Raw genomic sequence first — 19,450 nt, forward strand, 5'->3', positions numbered from 1 at the left:
GGCCAAGTGCGGGACAAGAGGCGCCTTCCTCACCCGGCAGCAGGCACCGACCGCTGGGTCCCTGGGCCCCGGTCGGGCACCTCAGCCTGTCTGGGGATCTCAGCATCGCCGGCGAGAGCCACAGGCCAGGCTGGGTGTGGGCCGAGCGCCTGGCCCTGGGGCTGTGGTGGGCAGGCTGTGCCGCAGCCCCTCGGCAGCCCAGCCCCGGGGGGCAGCGGGCCCTCTGCCAGCAGCCTGGCCCCCCGCCAGCCATGCCATTAGCCCAGCTCCAGCAGAGCCACGGGTGGTACGCTGTGCCAGCACAGGGCTGTGGTCCCCCGCTCCCCGGCACAGCCCCACAGCGTGCTCGCACCCCCAGCCGAGCACAAGGCCTGGGGTCCTGCCCTGCTGTGCCGCCCTGGGGCGGTGCGAAGGTCCGAGCTGCCAGGGCTGCTCCGTGCCGGCTCCACACACTCTGACCGTTCTTGGGGCCGTGGCCGAGGAGGCTGTGCGGCAGCAGAGACACAGCTCAGCCAGCACCACCTCCTCGCCAGCCCTCCCTGCGGCCCTCTCTGCCCACACCCCTTCGCAGTAATTAGCCCCGGGGGGGTGAGGGGAGCGCGGCAGCCCCTGCGGTCCCCACAGCAACCAGGAGGATGCTCCCAGTGACATGGCTTCCCGCAGTCCCTGGGGCACTGCGGACCAGCCGGCCGTGCTCCCCAGGCACCAGAGCATCACAGCTGGTGAGGGCTTCGCACTGCTCCCTCTCAGCCTGCTCTGGAAAACCGGGCACAGCCCTGTGCGCAGGAGCAGGGTCTGGCTCCCTCAGCGGGGTGCTGCAGCAGGCAACGACCCCCCATCTCCTCCCCGCTCTCCCTGCAGGGTCCCCAGTGACTGTCAGCACCTGCCCCTCTGCCACCGGCAGCCCCAGCGGACCAGGCTCACACCAAAAGGGGGATAAATGCACTGAATTTGGGAGGGGCCGTTCTCACGCTTAACCCACATGTTGCTGCCCACAGAGGGAGATGCGTAACTTGGGTCTGCACCCCGTCCCCTTGCTCTTGCTGGCAGCACTCTCACATGGGCCCAGGGGCTCAGCCCCGGGAACACCAGCAGGGCACAACCCGACTGGCCCTGGGCATGGCTCCGAGCCTGCCTCCCCGCTGCCCTGTCTCCTCATGGAGCACTATTCCTGCTCCCCCACGCGACCAGTGCGAGAACCACAAACCAGGCACAGACTGAAGCCCTTTGAAACAGCCTCGTGTTTCCTACAAGCTCCAGGCGAGCTCGGTCTCCAATCCACAGCACCTCCCCGGCCAGCTGCCCCAACCCCACCAGGCTCCTGGCAGCCCCCTGCTGCCCCGGGGGTCGGGGGGAGCCCAGGCACCAGCCCAGGCCCCTGCCCCTGACACGGGGGAGGGCACCCTCCCGGGGCAGCTGAGCGAACACAGCAGGGCAGCTGTGCCCATCCTGCTGGCAGCATCCAAGCCCGGCCTGCTGCCCCGGCCAGCCGTGCTCTGCTCAGAGCAGTGCCCAGCCCGTGCCCTCTACACCCCAGCAGCGTCCAGCAGCCTCTGCAGTTCACTTCTGAAATCTATCCGAGAACACAGGACTAATAAATTAGAAGGCAGCAGCCTTTGCAAGTCTGGCACCTCGTGCCCAGCGCCCGCCTGCCTGCCAGGGGCCCCCTGGCAGGCCTCTCCCAGGCTGTGCTGGTGCTGCTGGGCTCGGTGGCTGCTCCCACACTGCCCAGCCAGTCTGCTCCTCTCCCACTCCGGGAGATGCTACCCCAGGCGGATGCGGAAAGTGGCAATTTCCATGGGGTCCAGGCGGATGTTGGTGCTGTTGGAGGCCGTGCCCAGCGGGTACATCAAGGTCAGCGAGGTGGGCTGCAGGGAGCCAAGCTCCAGCCCCTGGAACAGGCTGCCCAGGGCCAGCTAGGGAGAGAGGAGGGAGAAGGGCGAGTGGCCTGGATGAGTGGGACGTGGTGCCTGGCAGCACAGTACTGTGCATGGGGCAGCCCCACACGCGCTGTGCCAGCAGCCGGTTCGCAGGACCCCACAGCGCCCAGGGCACCAGGCTGACCCATCCCAGGCTCTGCCTGTCCTCGCTGGGGGATGCAGGGCTCATGCAAGGCTTCAGACCCCCTTCCTGACAAACCAACATCCTCCAGCTTTGCCTGGGCAAGCGGTGGGTGGAGGCGCAGCCCGGTCTCACCTTGCCCTGACTGGTGGTGCAGTTAAAGCCCAGGTTCTTGGCCTCCAGGCTGCAGTCAAAGCCTTTGCGGTGCAGGATCAGGGCTGCCTCGGCTGAGGGAAGCGAGTCGTCCTGCTGGGGAGCCGGGGTGTGAGGCGCAATGCTGGGGACAGCAGGTGCCAGACGCCCCCTCCCTGAGAACCCTGCTACGGGGGGCCATGCCTGCCCCGCTCATGGGGTGCAGCTCACCTCTGCCTGCAGCATCCGCAGGTTCAGGATGTGAAAGTCGCAGGGAAGGGTGGTGGAAAGGGGCATGAAGGAGCGCAGGGCTGGTGGGGCCAGCTTTTCCTGGGCCACGGCCATGACCAGGGCTTCGGCATTCAGGTGCATGGACGTGATGTGGCTCAGCAGGGAGGGGAAGCTGATCGGGCGGCCATCCTGCACCTGCCGAAGAGCACGCGGGTCAGTGCAGGCCAGGGGAGCAGCAGGGCTGGGCAGAGCCTGGACGGGACCACGGGGCCTCCCACTCCTTGCAGCCTCTCCAGCAGTGCTCGGAGAGCAGGCGCCTGCCAGCACAGGGCACCCAGAGCTGCTCCCGCCCAGCCATGACCCCCCTTCCCAGCACCCAAACGGGGAGGGCAGCTGCCAGCCAGGCAGCCTGCACAGACCCTGGCTAGCCGATGGTCAGACTACGGGGCCTGGCTAGGCTAGTCGCTAGCAGCTAGTGCACGAGACAGGGAGAGACAGTGCGGCCAGGCCGGCCGTTACCTCTGGGCTGCCAGTCCTGGAGCCGGGGAAGCCAAAGGCTTTAAACATGGAGGCCAGTTTGGAAAAGAAGCCGGAGCTCTGAATGGGTGACATGGCGCATGCATAGAGAGCAGGGAGGTGACGGGACAAGAACACCGTGATTACGAGGGTGGCGTGGCTCCGCACCAGGACAGACCCCACTCCCCGATCCCACCCTCCCCACACACCCCCTGCACCAATTGCACGCACGGCTTTCACCCTGCTCCATCCCAAGGCAGGGCTGGGCGCTCCAGGTGAGCGGCACCATGCCCAAACCCCGTCCTGCAGCCTCACAGCCCACAAACCTTGTTGGCAGTGGCGCGGCGCTCCAGGAGGAGCCGGAACCGGTTGCAGGTCCGCTTGTTGTCCTTCAGCCCTTGGCCCAGGCCCCGGTTGTCATCCTGCATGAGGCGCCGGTCCAGGATCACCTCCAGCTGGCCTGCAGAGATGGGGTCCCAGCGTCCCGGGTTTTAACAGAAGCCAGCTGCCCCACGCGCCCCTTTGCTGCCGTGCATGGAAACGCTCCCACAGGACTGGGGGCAGCCAGGGAGCCCCCAGAGACAGCAGGACCAGAGCACCCTGCGCCCACCCTGCACCACCCTCCACCCCTGCATCCCCCTGTGCCCACCCTGCGCCACCCTCCACCCCTGCATCCCCCTGCGCCCACCCCGTAGCACCCTCCTCACCGCTGCCGAGGCTGGAGACCCCCAGGGCCTGGGCTGTGTGGAGCGTCAGGCGGCTCTGCATGTCCTGGATGTAGGCCATGGCGGGCATGGGGTAGAAGTTCGCCTGCAGTGGCAGCTTCCGCTGGTACCTGCGGGGCTGGATCTGCCGAGGGACAGAGGTGCGTGGCTGCAGGCGGCTCCTGCGGTGCTGGGTGGCAGGGCACTGTCCCCCCGAGGGCAGCTGCTGTCCCTCCCCAGGCTGCCGGATACCTGGAAGCCATTGAGGTCTGTGAAGAAGGCGTCGTCACTCTCGATGTCAGTGCTGAAGCGCAGGGCCAGCTCCTTGTTGATGTGGTCACGGATGTCCACCAGGCAAGACACATCCAGGGACAGGCCCTCCACCCCTGCGGGCAGGCAGTGAGGGGCTGTGTCCCACGGGCAGCATCGCCCAGCACCCCCACGCCAGCGACCTCCCCGGCACAGCCTCTCATTCTCTCACCTGGCACATTGTAAAGCCGCACCATGGTCTGGACATGCTGGTAGTAGCTGGTGACCTCTGAGAAGAGGGGTCCCTCCGTCACCCGCACTACTGGGGGGTCCTTGGGAGCGTAGGGCTGTGGGGGAAGGAGGGCTGCGCTGAGGCTGCTGCCTGCAGGAGTGCCGCACGGCTGCCAGCTGCCTCTCGGAGCCAGTCCCTGTACCTTGGCCTCGCCGTCAGGCAGAAAGAGATAGGCTCCGCTTTTGTCCTTGGAGGTCCTGGTGCCATAGACGAGGAACTCGCTGCTCACCCTCTGCTCCCGCTCCTCCCCAGCTCGGCGGATACTCTGCAGGGCGCGGGCCGGCACAGCAGTGAGCACACCTTGCAGGAGGCAGTGCTGTGCCCCGCTCCCCTCCTTCACCCCCACGCCACCCGTCAGACCCCTGCGCTTGCCTGCAGCAGCCCCGAGTGTCCTGAGAAGCAGGCCTGCAGGTGCTGGTTCTCCAGGCAGAAGTCATCGGCAGTGGCCGGGAAGACGTGCACGGGTACGGCCTCCTGCTTGCGCACGGGCAAGTCCCGGCCGTGCAGGTATAGGCGCACGGAGGACTTCAGAGTGGCGTGGCCATTGAAGGACTTGTGCAGCTGCAGCACACGCAGCCCCAGCGCGGGCAGGCGGGCCAGGACAGACACCTGCGGGCAGCATGGAGATCTCAGCCAGCCCCTCTGTGAAAGGACAGCCAGCACCGGAGGACCTGCTGGCTGTTGGCAGGGCAAAAGCCCCATCTCAGTGCTTCTGGGGCCTCTGCCGAGGGGGATGTGCGTGGGGGCCTGGGGGTTCGCAAGCAGTGGAAGCTTGTGTTGTGGTGCAGGGACTCTTGTTGCCACAGAGGAGGGCTCACGGGGTGTCCCGGCCACAGGAGCAGTGTGGGAGAACGGGAGGCTGGCACACATGGGCTGTGCAGGCTGAGGATGGGGGTGGCCAGTGGCACCGGGGCACCCCATACCTGGTAGACGTCGGGCACCACGTCAGTGGCAGAGCCCCAGTGCGCACTGAGCTGGGAAGGCAGGGGCTGCCCCTCCTCGGAGAGCACACGCACGTGTGGGGAGTCCACCAGCACCGGCACGATGCTCAGGCGCTCCTGCTCCAGCGGGTTGAACACCACCAGGAACCTGTGGGGTGGGGTCACACAGGGATGGCCACTCCAGCCCCACGGCATCACGGCTGCCCCGTGCCCCACACCACCCACAGGTTCCATGCATGCACCCACTGCATCACAGAGCCTCAGATACCCCCCTCACTGCCCCACCATGGCCCCACAAGCCCCAGAGCAAGGCAGGCAGCCCCTTACCGGGGCGAAGTGTCCAGCTTGACCACTGTTCTCTCTGGGAGGGAGTCCTGGCTGGGGCGCGTGTCATCCTGGGGGGAGAGAGGAGAGAGGAGCAGTCAGAGCTGGGGTGCACCCACCACCCCTGCCAGCTGGGCTCAGGGACACAGGCACAGCTGGGGCTCTTTCCCCAGGCCCTCATGCAGCACCGGCTGTGCTCCCTGGGGACAGATGCCCCAGCATGGCTCGGCGTGTACTGGGGCGCAGGGAGCCACGGAGGGAGGTGCTGCTCACCGTGCTGAGGAAGGGTGCAGCGGGGTCATGGCGGTAGGCGTCCTTGTCCCCCAGCACGAGGTAATGCGCAGCATTGATGATGACGCGCTTGAGGTTCGTGAGGGAGTGGAGCAGCCTGGGGCACAGGCAGAGTGAGGCACCCAGGACCGTTCCCCTGCCCTGTCCCTACCTTCCCCCAACATCCCCCCGGGAGGGGGGGCCCACAGGACCCCCACACCCAACCACGCTCCCAACCATGCCCACCAACTCCTGTCCGAGACAGGTCCCCCAGGGCTGCAGCCTGGCAGCCTGCACGCACCGGACTCCATAGTCAACGGCCACAGCCTCCTTGGCGGTGCCAGTGATGGCGTCGTGGTGCTGGAAGAGGCCCAGGTTGCGGCGGGCGTTGCTCAGCAGGGAGTAGTCGGAGAGCGGGTACCTGCCATCGGCTCCAGCGCGGCGGGCGTGGGCGAGCGCCAGGCTGTACAGGATCTCTGCCCCCCTGCGCAGGGACAGAGTCACCGAGCGTCCCTGCTCCGCCGCCCCAGTGCTGCGGGCCGAGCAGTGCCATGGCGGAGGAGGAGCAGCCAGCCCAGCCTGCCCTCGCTCCAACGGTGCCCAGCCCGCGCGCTCCACGCACAGAGGCCTTGGCCTCGGGGAGGTTGGGGGGGCACACGCTGCCCTGGGGCTGGGCAAGGGTTTGGCCCTGTCTGGGCTGTGCCCCCCAGGGCCTTGGTGGCCGGACACAGACCGGGGGACTGCCAGGGCTCCTGGGCGCTGCCCAGCCAACCCTTGCCCGTGCCCCCTGCACACAACCCCTGCCCAGGGCCCAGCCTGCGTCCCCTCACCGGAGATGGGCCTCCAGCACCCGGTCCAGGCTCTTGTAGAAAGGTCGGGAGGTGTAGTAGCCTGTCCAGTAGTGATCCTCCCGGTCCGCGTAGGAGAAGAAATCCCCGCTCAGCACTGGGAACCCAGGCGGCTTCATCCCTGGCACGATGCCCATCTTCTTGTACAGGGCATCAAAGTAGTCGGAGAGCGTCCCAAACTGCGCCTGCAGGACGGCACGCACAGCCCTGAGCGCAATGGAGAGCTGCTGTGGCTCCCGTGGCCGGGGCCTCCCTCTATCCCTCCCAGCACTGCCCACCCTCCGTCTGGGCTCTGCGGGTGGCCTCCCCACAGCCTCCGCCCGTGGGGCCCTGCTCCCCCCAGCCCCCGGCGCTGCCCCAGACCTCCCTGCACGTACCTGGACGTGGAGGTTGGGCCGGGAGTTGAGGAAGTCGAAGATGCGCTGGTAGTTGAGGAACTGGGCATCCCACTCCTGAGGCTTGTCGTAGCGGAAATCGTCTCCCAGGGGCACCAGCAGCACCTTGCTGCGGTACAGCTTGGACTTCTTGCGGTACTGGTCCAGCAGCAGCTGGGCTCTGCCGTGGGGGGCCAGGGCATGAGGCTGGCTCCCAGACAGGGCCGTGGGGCTCAGAGCCACTTGCCCTTGCCCCTGCAGCACTCACCGCTCCGCCACGTTGGCATCGGTGATGGCTCGGGGAGGCACCTTCCATGGGCAGTTGATCCGGCCGCCCGGCAGGCGCTTGAAGTCGAACTGGCAACAGATCTTGGGGTCTGGCCCACAGGTGTGGGGCACATCGTAGCTGTAGAAGGGCATCATGTGGCAGAAGATGTCGGTGCTGGCGTCTGGATCTGCGGGACCAAGGACAGATGAGCACCAGCAATGGCTCTGCCTTGCCTATCCCCAAGCCGGGGGGCCCATGGGCACGGCTGCCAGGGCAGAGCAGACCTGGCACGCAGGCTCACCCGCTGGGACCCCAGAGAGCACAGCAGCCTCACCCAGAGGCTGGGGAGTCACCCTGGGGCTGTCCCACAGGGCAAAACTGCTGCAGGGCAGAGACATCACCACCTGGTGCTCGTCTCGCCATCCACACGGGAAAGCGGTTGGTAGCTGTTCCCTGCTGCCACCTGCCCCAGCAGTGCCACCTCTACCGTCACCTCCCAGCAGCCCCTCACCCCATGCCTGTCTCCACATGAACTCCAGGTTCTGTGTGGCAGCAAAGTGCTTCTTGATGGCGTAGTGCACGCGCTGGATGAGCATGCCCGTCAGGTTGGAGCGCTTCAGCAGGTAGGGCATGGTGGAGCTGTGCCCAAAGGGGTCCACGGCCCAGCCTGACCGGGGCGTCACACCTAGGGACACAGAGACCCATCAGCCCCACACCTCCCATGAGCAGGCTCCTGGCAGCGATGGGGGTGCCCACTAGCGCAGGCCCCCAGCCAGCACTCTGCCCCTCCTGCCCGGCATCCCCTGGCTCTCACCGATGTTCTTCTCCAGCCACTGGTGCCCCTCGATCAGCTGGTCGATCATGGCGAAGTAGTGGGAATTGGCCTCGTCGGGCATCACCCAGCCACCCGTCACCATCTCCAGCTGCCCGTTGCCAACCAGCCTCCAAGGGACACACACGAGATGTGATCAGCTCCGGGCAGAGCCCTGTGGCGAGCCCTGTGGCCATGGCAGAGCCTCTCCCCATCTTGGAGCCACCTCCGCAACCACCGGCTGCCATGGCCCACTGCCCACACCATCCCCACACAAACAAACATCCCCCCACAGCACCACGCTGGCTGAGACCCCAACCAGAGCCCATCCCCACAGAGGCCAACACCTTCCACTGTGCCCGGCAGCCCATGATCCCTCTGTCCTCCACCCCCAGCCCTCCCGGGGCAGGGGGGCTGATGAGAGGGCCCTCTCCCACCACACAATCCTGCTCTCCAGGTCTCTCACACCCCCAAGGGCGCCCTGGGCCTTGCGAGGCTCTGGCACCACTCAGGCTCTGCGGCAGCGCTCACAGTTACAGCGACCAGAGGGAGTTTCCCAGCTTCCCTGTGAGCGCAGGGAGCAGCGCGGGGAGAGATCTGCCTCCCCCAGCCCCTCAGACCCCCGCCGCGGAGGCCCCAGCGCTGGCAGCACCCTGGCTCTCGCTCCGCACTGCTGGAGTTTTGACCTCTCGTGGCACCAAGAGGTTGCTGGCTGTGCCAGGGCACCCCACGGTGAGGACTGTGGAGCCCACGGCCGCGGCACTGCAGCCAGGGCTGCCCTTGTCTCCCCAGGGCCCTTCCCTCACAAGCCCCATGCTCGCAGCCGGCGCGTCCCGCAGCGCCCTGCCTCTGGGCAGGGGCTGCGCCGGCCATGGGGTCAGCGAGGAGCCCTACCTCCGCACCGCAGCCCGTTTCTGGGCGCTGATGTTGTCCCACCACTTGGAAAAGAAGGAGATCTCAGACCAGATGAAGCGCCGGCGCGGGTCCTCCTGCATCTTCAGCACCATGCTGTTGAGGATGTGCTGTGTCTGGTCATAGTAGTACTTGTCAAAGGTCTTGATCCAGCCTGCCAGCACATGGGGGGTCACTGCGCGGGGCCCGGCCCTTCCCCACCAGCAGTGTGGGGTGGCAGGGGCTAGGCTAGCCCTTCTCCTCCCTTGCTGGCCTTCGGCCACTGCTCACCAGGGTCATTGTGGGAGTGCGGCACCACGAACACCTGCAGGGGCTCAGCATCCCACTCATTGGGCTCGTAGGTGATATCAAAGCCCTGCTTCCACACGCCGCCATCCTGGTTGTCAAAGGGCAGCAGGGAGTACACAGCCAGCATCTGCCGGGTGGGAGACAGGACTCAGGGCAGCCACCGGATTGAGAGACCCCCGAGAGTAGTGCCAGGACCCCACAGACACCCAGGCATGGACCCCCTCATGCTGGCAGAGATGGGTCCTGAGCTGCAGGGGGGCTCAGACACCGGCCCCTCACCTGTAGGTCTGGGGTCTGGCCCTTGCCCCCCAGTGCAAACTGGCAGTCCTGTGGGGAGACGGAGAGGAAGCTCGGGCGACTCTCGGGGGGCAGCACCCAGGAGCCATTGGGCGTGTGGTGGGTCAGTGCTGGCTGCCCCTCCGCGTGGGCCGTCAGCTCCAGCACCGAGTCCTTGATGTGGCTGATGATCTCGTGGTTCTCCTCCAGCAGCTGCTCCAGCTGCTCAATGCGGTTCTGCAGCACCGAGATCTGACTCTGGGGACACAGACGCCGCCGTGACAGCCTCCGGTGCCCTTTGACGGGTGGGTCCCAGCCCCCGTGTGCACTGACAGCAGCAGGGAACAAGCCCTGGCCCCGGCAAGCAAACGGCCTCAGGCTGTGCCAGCTGGCCCGCGCTAGCCCTGGCCGCTTGCCCGCTGTCCCATCCCCACAGCCCTGCCGCTCACCCTGGGGAAGTTGCCCCCGCTCTGGTGGCGCGTGGGGTCGTGCTGCACCCTGTCCAGCATCAAGTAGAGGGAGAAGACGGCCACGCAGAAGATGGCAGCTCCACACACTGTCACCTGCTTCTTCAGCTTCATGCCGGAGGGCCGCAGGGACAGACCTGCACCGGGGCACAGCGGCGGCGGTGCCGAGGACAGGCCGGGCGCGGGGGCAGGACGGGGGGCCGGGGGCATGGGACGGGACGGTGCCTCCTGCCCTCGCCCTGGGCTGAGCCCTGCCGGGGCGGCTGGGGGACAGCCCGGCCCGGTGCCCCCCTGCCCACCGCCGCCCCTCACCGCGACCCTCCTCCTCCTCGCCCCCCCCCACCGTGTCCTACTTCGCTTAATCCGGCTCCGGGTATTTATAGCCCGGGCCAGAGCGGCGCCGGCGGGCGGCTCAGGCCCAAGGCCGCCTCGGGCCCGGCCCGCCGGGGGCTGCGGACGGGTGCGGGACGGGAGCAGGCCGCGGCGGCCCCGCCGAGCCGGGCAGCCCGGGGCCTCTGCGCCGCGGCCCGGCGCGGGGAGCGGGCCGGGCTGGGGAGGGGAGGGCCGGGCCGAAGCCGGGGAGGGCCGGGGCCGCCCACCGCGGGACGGCTCCGGGGGCGCGGCCGCTCCGCTCTTACCCTGGGCGGCTCCGCGGCCCGTCCCCGGCTCCTCACATCGCCCGCCCCGGGCCTGCCGGCTGCCGCGGCCGCGATGGGCCAGGCCCCGCCCGCCGCCCCGCCCGCCCGGCCCCGGGCCCGGCCCCGGCCCCGCCGCCCGCCCGCCCCCTCCGCCGGCAGCGCGTCGGGGGCGGCACCGACGGGCCGGGACCCCCGAGCTCCCGGGGCCGAGCTGCCGGGGACTGACGCGGCCGGGTCTCCCGCAGCCCCGGGGACAGGCCCGGGCATCCCACGACAGCCCCGGGGACAGGCCCGGCCAGGACCCCCGTGGCCCCGGGGCAGGCTTGGCCATCCCCGGTAGCCTGGGGGACACCCCCGGGCAGACCTCCGCAGCCCCGGGGCCGTCCCGGTGCGCCCCGTACCAGCACGCTGCCCCCCGCGGGGTCTGCGCCCCCCGTACCCCACAGACGCGGTGCTGCAGAGCTCCTTGGTTTATTAGTCAGGATGAAGCCCGGCGGGAGCTACGGGTGCCATATCCCCGGGCTGTACAGGAGCCCCCTGCCCTGCGCTGGGGAGGGGGCACAGCCGTGTCCGGCTGCTCCGCAGCACCCACGTCCCCCCAAGGGACAGCGGGATGGATCTGGGGCACACGGTGCTGTCCTGAGCGGGGGCGCCCTCGGCCGGTGCCCCCCCTCACCGGTGCCTCTTGCGGATGGCGATGAGGTCCTGGTGGATGGCGCTGAAGCTGGGCCGCTTGCGGGGGTCGTACTCCCAGCACCGCTGCATCAGCCGGTACACCTCCTCGGGGCACTGCTCGGGGGGGTCCAGCCGCATGCCTGGGGGGCAGCAGGGATGGCGACATGGCAGATGGGGCCACCCGCCCCTCACCCCTCACAGCCCCGTCCTGTGGGCACAGTTCCACGGTGGGCCCGCAGTGGACCCCAAGTCCCTCACCCTGCTCCACCGCCTCTCGCATCTGCTGGTTGCTGAGGTTGGCGTAGGGGACGGCACCCAGGCTGAAGGCTTCCCACAGCAGGATCCCGAAGCTCCAGACATCGCTCTCGGAGCTGTATCGGCCTGGGGACATGGTGTGGGACGGATGCTGGCAGCTGGGGACACTCGTGGCACCACTGCCCTGGCTGTGCCCACACTCCGAGGGCTGGGGTGCCCCCGCTCTCTCTGCCTCCCTCCCCAGGACCCGGCACGTGGGAGCAGGATGGTGTGCCCCCAAATCCTGGCACCCAGCTGTGCTGCAGGGCTGCCAGGCCATGCCCGGCTCCATCCCATACCATAATTGAGTGCTTCAGGGGCGGTCCACTTGACAGGGATCTGCTTCATCCCCCCCGTGGAGGCGTAGACACCATCCTCCTCCTCCCGCGACATCCCAAAGTCACTGATCTTCAGGGTGTTCTTCTCCGTCACCAGGCAGTTACGAGCAGCCAGGTCCCTGGGGCCGCCCAGAGCCATCAGCCACACGCCTGGCCGTCCCCAGGGCCGTCTGCCTGGCATGGGACGGGGGGCAGCGAGGGCTGCGGGGCTCACCGTGCCCTGCCCGGCACCCACCCACACTGCTGCAGCCCACCTGTGGATGCAGTGCTTGCTCTCCAGGTACTCCATGCCGGCAGCAGCGTTCTCCGTCATCTTGATCAGCTCCTTCACCCGCAAGTGGGACCCCTCGCTGCGCAGGAAGCTCAGGAAGTCCCCCCCTGCAGCCAGGATGGCCGAGCTGGTGGGCGGCTGCCCTGGCACATCGTGGCGAGCTTGCACACGCGTGCACCAGCTGCCTCGTCAGCGTGGGGGCTGCAGGATGGGGCTGCTCACCCTGCACGAGCTCCATGACAATGTAAATGGGCTGCTTCTGGGTGCAGACGCCGATGAGCCGGACGATGTTGGGGTGGTTGTACTGCTTGAGGATCCTGTGGGGACAAGGATGGGCACGGTGAGTGTGCAGGGGCCCGGTTGCCCTGGGCACAAGCCACCTCCGTGCCATCACCAGGACACTCTGCGCGGCCAGCCTGGGGACACAGCCCTCAGCACAAGGATGCCACAGTCCAGCAGGGTTTGAACGGCCCCAGGTCCCGAGGACGGACAGAGAGGCTGGGACAAGGGTGATGGCTGTACAGACCTGGCTTCCTGCAGGAACTTGGCCTTCAGCTCAGGCGGGAGGGTTTCCCGGCAGGATTTCACAGCCACGGGGGTGTTGTCAGCACGCAGGCGGCCGCTGAACACCTCTCCAAAGTTACCCTGCCAAGAGACATGGGTGCACCGGCCCAGCTTGCCGCAGCATGGCCCAAGGCACCCCCTGCCCTCCCGCAGTGCCCGTGAGGACAGCCCTGCGCTGCCGCAGACCCCCTGGGACAGCCCTGTCCTCCCACAGACCCCACGCGGGCAGGGACCAGAGCACCCTGACTCACCCGGCCGATGCGCTCCCCCAGCAGCACGTCCTCGTGGTTGAGCACCCATTTGTCCTGCAGCGAGTGGACACTGAAGGCGGTGAGCCGTCCCCCAGCCCGCCCCAGGCCCACATCCCCCCCCGCCTCTGCAGCTCCCTGTCACGGAGCCCCCAGGGGAGGTCCCCAGCCCCCAGGTCCCCACCCCCAGGGCTGAGTCACCACGTCTGGCTGGAGAATTGGGATCTCCTGGGCAGGAGAAGGGTCTGGGCAGGGTTTCCCCATGTGCAGGGGACTCGTCCCCCTCCCCACTGCCCACTGTCACCTTGGGGACGGCCCTGGCCAGAACGATCCCGCTCTTCCGGGTGATGGGCTGCTGGCTCTGCAGGAGGTGCTCGATGAGCAGCGGGATGGTGGGGAAGCCTTCCCCCTCCAGCCGGTACATGTTCTGTGGGGAGCAGGGGCTGAAGGGGTTTCCTGCGCACACACATGGGTGTGCTCACGAGGGCTGGGGCGCGTGGCTGTGCACGCATGGAGGAGTGTGCGCGCATGGAGCGCGCATGCACGTGGCGCAGGACAGCCATGCACACCAGGCATGGCAAGCACACACAAGTGGGCATTCACATGCCCGATGCAGGGCTCATCCCCCCACGCTCGGCCCGTGCCAGGACGGGTGCACACAACTCGTACCACGCACACGCATCCCGTGCACTCACACCAGGGGCCCCGCGGCTGCCCAGCTGGGGGCTGTGACTGGGCAGGGACCCCCGCCTGCCCGCACAGGGCCAGCCCCAGCCGTCTCTCCCCGCCTGCGGTCACTCACGTCGGCAGCCTGGATGATGAAGTGGCGGGGCTGCCCGTCCCACAGCACGCTGAGCACGTACTCCTGCTTGCCCTGGCTCTCCCGCACCAGGAAGTCCCCGCTGCAGCTCAGCAGCTCCTGCACTTCTGAGCGCGGGATGGCCCCGTGGTACCAGGCCTGCTGGCACAGCGGCTTCTGCACCTCCGGGATCAGGGGCACGGGGGGGGGCAGCTGGATGGAGACAGGGGTGAGCTCAGCCGAGCCCCCAGGTCGTGCTGGAGGTAGGGGCAGCAGTGGTGGCTGGAAGCTGTGCCCTGGGCACAGGGGGAGCAGGGGCTGGAGGGGCTGCAGCAGGGACAGGAGGGGGCTGTGGGACCGGAGAGGAGAGGGCATGGGGTGCCGAAGGGCCGGGAAGCTTGGCAAGGCAGCTGGGTGGGAGGGCAGGGTAGCCGGGGGTGCCCAGGGACTCACCAAGTACTTGGTGATGCCTGAGATATGGTTCTTGAGGGTCTCCAGCGCCGTGGCCCCACTCCGCTCCTGCTCCTGGGGGGAGGCGTGAGCTGTACGCTGGGCGGGGGAGACCCGAGCCCAGCATGCCCCAGCCCTGCGGATCCCGGGGACTCACCACGGAGGAGACGGACTGCCGGTCCTCCTGCAGAGGCAGGGCGGGCAGGGGCTCCCCAGCGCCCAGCTCCGCCAGCTTCCCAGCCAGCAGGTCCCGCTGCGCCTGCAGCTTGGCCTGGGTGCAGAGGCAGCCCTCCAGCTGCTGCTGTGCCTCCTGCAGCCCCTGCCGCTTGCCCAGCAAGTGCACCCTGGGGATGGGACAGGATGATCAGTCCCCGCTGCCCCCGGCCCCTCGCCCCCCGCCCGCCACACCTCACCGCTCCCCGGGGCTCCGGCCCTGCTCCTCGCCCCGGATCTCCGCCTGCAGCTCCCACACCCGCTGCTCCTTGCTGCCCACGGCCTCTGTGGCGGCCGCCAGCTCCTCCTCGACCGACGTCAGGCTGCAAGAGACATCGGTGCTGGACGGCGCTGAGCCACGCTGCCGGCAGTGGTGGCCCCTGCCCGTGGCCCAGCCCCACTCACGAGTGCTGGACGCTCTCGATGGTCAGTTCATTCAGCTGCAGCTCCCCTGGCGCCAGGCTCTCAGTCTCCTCCAGCAAGCTCTCGTCAAAGGACACGGCCGGTGGCACTTCGGAGCCATATCTGCAGGCACCCAGCGCCGCTCTGCCTCCCACCTCCCCATGCCGGCCGCCGGCACCCGTGGCTGGCAGGGCCGTGCCTAGCTGAGGGGCTGCAGCCGCGCGGGGCCGTACCTGTGGCTCTGGATGAAGCCGCTGTACTCGGTGTCAGGGTCGATGGCCTGGATGGCACCAGCGATCTCCTGGTGCACGGCCAGCACGTCCTCCTGCACCAGGCTGCTGATGCTGTAGTACTCCCCGAGGATTTCCTTCCTGCGGGGGCACGGGCACCGGGCGCTGCTGGGCTCCTGTGTCCCCCAGCCCAGGGACCCTGTGCCCAGGCGCCACCGCCCCTGTCCCAGCCCTGCCACCTGGGCAGGCCAGTCCCCACATCCCGCTGGCTCACACCCTCGGTCCCCACATCTCCTGTGGCGCTGCGGGGCATCACCGCGAGGGGCAGGGGGTGTGTGGGGCAGGCGATGGGGCAGGGAGGATGCAGATGGCTGGCGGGGCTCCGTCAGGAGGGGGGAGCGCCTGCGGCTCTCAGGGCCCATGGGGGTGCCAAGGGCCGGGGCGTGGGGCAGGCAGCGGGGCGCGGGGCGAGCAGCAGGGCACGGGGAAGGCAGGGCTCTTACAGGATGAGGACCATCTCCTGCTGCAGGCTGTAGAGGGACTGGTGGAGGCTGGGCAGTGCCCGCTGGTAGTGGTGGTGGTGGTGCAGCGTGGCTGCCTGCACAGCCAGCACGTACTGGTTGTGCAGGGCGTAGAGCTTCCAGAGGCTGCGCACGTACTTCTCCTTTGCCTTGTCCCGCTCCTTGTCTGGGGGGAGAGGCCGCAGAAAACACCCACCACTGTCGCCAGTCTCAGCCCTGCGGCGCATCCCCCCGAGCAGCCGGCGAGGGGCAGGGGCACCCGGCGGGGCTGGGGCAGGTGCCAGAGCGGGCGATGGGGCTGGGAGGGGGGACCCGGGGCCGGCAGGGGCGCCGGGGCAGTCACACCCCTCCCTGTGCACGGGGATGCTCCCGACCGGCAGCACAGCGTCCCAGGGCTGTAGCCCCGCGGAGTTTTGCCGGCTCTCCAGGAGCCAGGCTGGGCTCCCCGCACATCACCCGCCCCTGCACTCCCCACCTGGTCCAGGCTGTGCCATGGGTCCCGCAGGGTGCAGGGATGTCCAGCCATCCCTGACCCACGAGGGGAGCTGGGAAGGGGCCCAACGGGACAGGACAGGGGAGGTGAGGGGCAGGGGGGGCAGCACCTTTGCTGGCCTCCTGGTACTTGCGCTTGGCCTGGGCGCTGTCGCGCGCCAGGCTGCGGTACTGCGCCTTCAGCTTCTCCATCTCCTGCTGCGTGGTCTGGGGAGGGAGACGCCGTCAGGGGAGCGGGTCCGGTTGGACTCCCCGGTCCCCTCCACCGGGACCTGCGTACCCGTGCGTATTCCTGGCTGAGCTGCTGCCACTGCTCGCTGAAGGCCTTGCGGAGCTGCTGCTTGTCACGGATGAGCAGGCTCAGCTTGGCCAGTGGCCCCGCCACCAGCTCCTCTGCGTGCCGCCGCAGAATCTGGCTCAGCGTCTCCGTCCGGCTCGCCAGCACCCACCAGGACTGCGGGGACAGGGTGTCAGGGACAGCCACCCTCTGTCACTGCACCATGCTGTGCTGGGCTCTGCGGGGTGAGCTCCCGCCCTGGGACATCCCTACCTCCCCGATTTGGCCACCGTGGTCACCGGCGCGGAGCTGCCCGGGGCCCTCCTGCTTCTCCAGCTGGGAGAACATGTGGTGCAGCATCCCCGCGTACTCCCGGTCGCTCTTGGCGCGCTGCGACATCCACTTCTTCATCAGCTCCAGGAGGCGCAGCTCGCTGTCCTGCAGCCGCAGCAGCGCGCTGTGCCCCTGCGGGCACCACAGCTCCGGCCCGAAGCCCATGGCACCGCCGTCCTGGGCGGGAGGAGGCTGCAGAGCTGCGGGAGAGCCTGAGCCGCTGCTGCCGTCCCGTGCCCCGCACCGCCCCCCTCAGCGGCTGGGGCCCTTTGCATCCACACCCTCCCGCCCCGTCGCCCCGTCACCGGGACGTGGTGCCCAGGTTGGCCGGCGGTGGGGGGCAGAGTCCTCCCTGCCCCACGCAATCTGCCTTGCAAAGCGCATTCAAAGCAGGCGGGAGGGCTGAGTGCGCCCCAAGCCCTGCGGCAGCTGGGGCCGGCGGGGACGGTGCTGGGGAGGAGGAAGTGTGGGGTCAAAAAGAGCAGTGTCACCTCTGCTGTGCGTGCGGGTCCCCGAGGGCAGCACGGCTGTCCCCCCGCCCTGCCCGGGCCACCGGTCCCTCACAGTCCAGCAGCTCCAGCCCCATGCCGCCCATCGGCACGATCACCTCTGCGCCCGCTGCAGGGGCAGCTGGGCACGCCGGGAAGGGGGAGCTCCTGGGAGCCAGGGCACAGGCAGGAAGATGGCAGGAGGAGGACAGGGCGCCGAGCCCCAGAGGAAGGTGCTGAGCCTGGATGTGTCCCAGCACCTGGGACTCCAGCATGGCTGTTAGGAGCCAAACTGGTCCCAGCCGCAGTCGTGGGGTGCCCTGCCCCATGGCAAAAGCGCAGCAGCGGCACAAGGGTGCTGGGAGACGTCTCTGTGCAGGGCAGGACGTCCCCTGGCACAGCCCTCGTCCCCCAGAGGGTCAGCGACGAGACCCCCCCCCAGCCCCGCAAAGGGGCCCCCTGTCCCCGCCAGCGACCCACAGGGCACGGCCCCTCCAACCTGTGTGTGCCTCGAGGTCCCCGCCGCGGGGCTGGCGCTGGCGTCCTCCTGGGGCCGGGGCCGGCGCAGTCTGGACCTGGTGCAGCTCCGGCTCCTGGGGAGGAACAGGAAACCCGGTGCTGACCATACAGCCATTGCGAGATTTCCTGCGCTTCCTCCCCTCCCTGCCAGTCCCCGTGCACGGGGCCGCCGCCGGCACACGGCTCTGCCATTGCTGGGCAGCCCCCAGCCCCGCTGCCCCTCCGGCTGCCTCGCACCAAGGATCCGGCCCTGCAGGAGCCCAGGGCTCTTCCTCACCCCCGCTGTGGTCCATCACCCCTGGGGAGCCTGAGCTCAGCCCCGTCCCCACAGGGGTTTCACCCCACAAAGCCCCTTCAGCCATGCCCTGTCCTGCCTGTCCCCCAGCCCCTCTCTGTGCCCTCTGTGCCCCCGCTTCCCCGACAGGCTGCAGGGACTGGGGAGGGGACCCGGGGTGTCCCCAGGGCTCTGAGCAGCCCTGCTGAAGGGAGGCCATCCCATCACCACCCCTGAGCTTGGCCATCATGGCCTGGAAAGGCCACAGGACAGAGCAGCTACTGTGTGGGCACCCATGGAGCCGTGTCCCATCCCTCGGTGCCAGCCTGCTCCCACATGGCCGGGACCCCCATCTCTGCAGCAGCCCCAGGCGCTCCCCCCCTCAAAGTGCTTCACTGGTGTCACAGTGGGACCACTCAGCCCTGGCAGACGCATTGCAGGGGCAGCCGCCATTGCCTCCGCCCAGCACTGTCACATGTGTCCCCGGCGCTGGCACAGCTCGGCCTGGACACCTCCTGGGTGGTTTGTGCTGAGCCCTCCATCCTGTGCCCGGCCCCAGAGCAGCGTCACGGTCACCTGCAGGACAGAGCCGAGCTGATTCCTCTTTCAGAGGAAGCTGGGGGAAAAGCATCGCAGAGAGGAGTTTTGCTGACTCGCTTTCCCACGGCTGACAGTCACACGAAGGAGCGGCACAATGGCCCTGGGCACAGACCCCAGGCAGCACCACAGCGCGTGCTGAGCCACACAGATGCCCAGATTTGAGCCAGAGTCACCGCTCCCCCCGCCAGGCCAGAGGAGCCCGGTCAAAGCCCCCTTTGCCACCTGCTCAGTTGAGCAGTTCAAGAGCTGCCACGTGCTGCCGGAGTCCCCAGTCGCCCACCAGCGGGTCACCCTGCAATTGGCCCTGGTCCCCATGGGCTCCTGCTGCCTGGAGCACCCGGTGCTGCTAATGCTCCCTGGCACCACCAGTGCCCGGCTCCCCGGGAAGTTCGAGGGTCAGAGCAGCTCCGCCAGCACCGGCGCTGCGGCTGCCCCGACCTGCAGCAGACGCCAACTTGCCTCCAGCCCCCTCTGCCCCCGCCATGGACCCGGCCCAGGAGTAGTTTTATTTTCTGCCCGAGCTGTGGGTCTCACCACAAGCTTCCACACACCCCAGTGGCCCCAGAGACACTCGCAGCGGCATCACAAGCTTAGCAAGTGTTTCGCAAGCAGCTGAGGGGCTGCTTCTCCCTACCCCCAGCATCCCTCCAGCATGTACCGGCCTGTGCTGGGGACACCAGGCACCTCTGCTGGGAGGCACCGGAGCCCCAGGGGCTGGGGGGCTGCCCCCCCCTGCGGTGCTAGGCCAGGCAAGATTGTGCTGCGAGGCTGCGGGTGCGATGGTGAGTGCAGAAGCTCCCCTTCCCTGGAAGCCGCGACCACTGCCTGCAGCAGGAAGGCTGCTGCGGTCCACGCTGCAG

At 68.7% G+C, this 19,450-nt stretch overlaps 2 protein-coding genes across 8 annotated transcripts; both read right to left on the minus strand.

Moving 5' to 3' along the window:
- Positions 1–1,228: 1,228 nt before the first annotated feature.
- Positions 1,229–10,547, minus strand: MAN2A2 (mannosidase alpha class 2A member 2). Of its 5 annotated transcripts, none has more exons than XM_063346788.1 (23): positions 9,947–10,525; positions 9,501–9,548; positions 9,204–9,348; positions 8,916–9,087; positions 8,025–8,152; positions 7,722–7,895; positions 7,211–7,397; positions 6,946–7,123; positions 6,551–6,753; positions 6,022–6,204; positions 5,724–5,838; positions 5,454–5,521; positions 5,109–5,274; positions 4,558–4,794; positions 4,328–4,450; positions 4,126–4,240; positions 3,897–4,030; positions 3,648–3,789; positions 3,267–3,400; positions 2,944–3,021; positions 2,425–2,619; positions 2,197–2,310; positions 1,229–1,916 (listed from the first exon to the last, which is right to left on the minus strand). In XM_063346788.1, the coding sequence occupies exons 1-23, from the start codon at positions 10,172–10,174 to the stop codon at positions 1,764–1,766; spliced, it is 3,420 nt and encodes a 1,139-aa protein (XP_063202858.1). In that variant the 5' UTR covers positions 10,175–10,525; the 3' UTR covers positions 1,229–1,763. The 5 variants fall into 5 exon arrangements, with proteins under 5 accessions (XP_063202858.1, XP_063202854.1, XP_063202853.1 ...); XM_063346784.1 differs by having other exon boundaries at positions 2,197–2,307; positions 9,501–9,755; XM_063346783.1 differs by having other exon boundaries at positions 9,501–9,755.
- Positions 10,548–11,072: 525 nt separating this feature from the next.
- On the minus strand, positions 11,073–17,945 carry FES (FES proto-oncogene, tyrosine kinase). Of its 3 annotated transcripts, none has more exons than XM_063347205.1 (19): positions 17,697–17,944; positions 16,650–16,909; positions 16,380–16,553; positions 16,210–16,306; positions 15,590–15,773; positions 15,090–15,227; positions 14,860–14,979; positions 14,655–14,777; positions 14,399–14,585; positions 14,245–14,316; positions 13,795–14,004; positions 13,297–13,419; positions 12,996–13,049; positions 12,707–12,825; positions 12,403–12,497; positions 12,164–12,287; positions 11,871–12,028; positions 11,536–11,658; positions 11,073–11,417 (listed from the first exon to the last, which is right to left on the minus strand). In XM_063347205.1, exons 1-19 carry the CDS (start codon positions 17,821–17,823, stop codon positions 11,275–11,277), a joined length of 2,631 nt encoding a protein of 876 aa, XP_063203275.1. In that variant the 5' UTR covers positions 17,824–17,944; the 3' UTR covers positions 11,073–11,274. The 3 variants fall into 3 exon arrangements, with proteins under 3 accessions (XP_063203275.1, XP_063203278.1, XP_063203277.1); XM_063347208.1 differs by having other exon boundaries at positions 16,650–16,766; positions 17,697–17,913; XM_063347207.1 differs by lacking the exon at positions 13,297–13,419 and having other exon boundaries at positions 17,697–17,945.
- Between the last annotated feature and the right edge of the window lie 1,505 nt (positions 17,946–19,450).

This window comes from Chroicocephalus ridibundus, chromosome 9, assembly GCF_963924245.1.
Source record: "Chroicocephalus ridibundus chromosome 9, bChrRid1.1, whole genome shotgun sequence".
Lineage (NCBI taxonomy): Eukaryota > Metazoa > Chordata > Aves > Charadriiformes > Laridae > Chroicocephalus > Chroicocephalus ridibundus.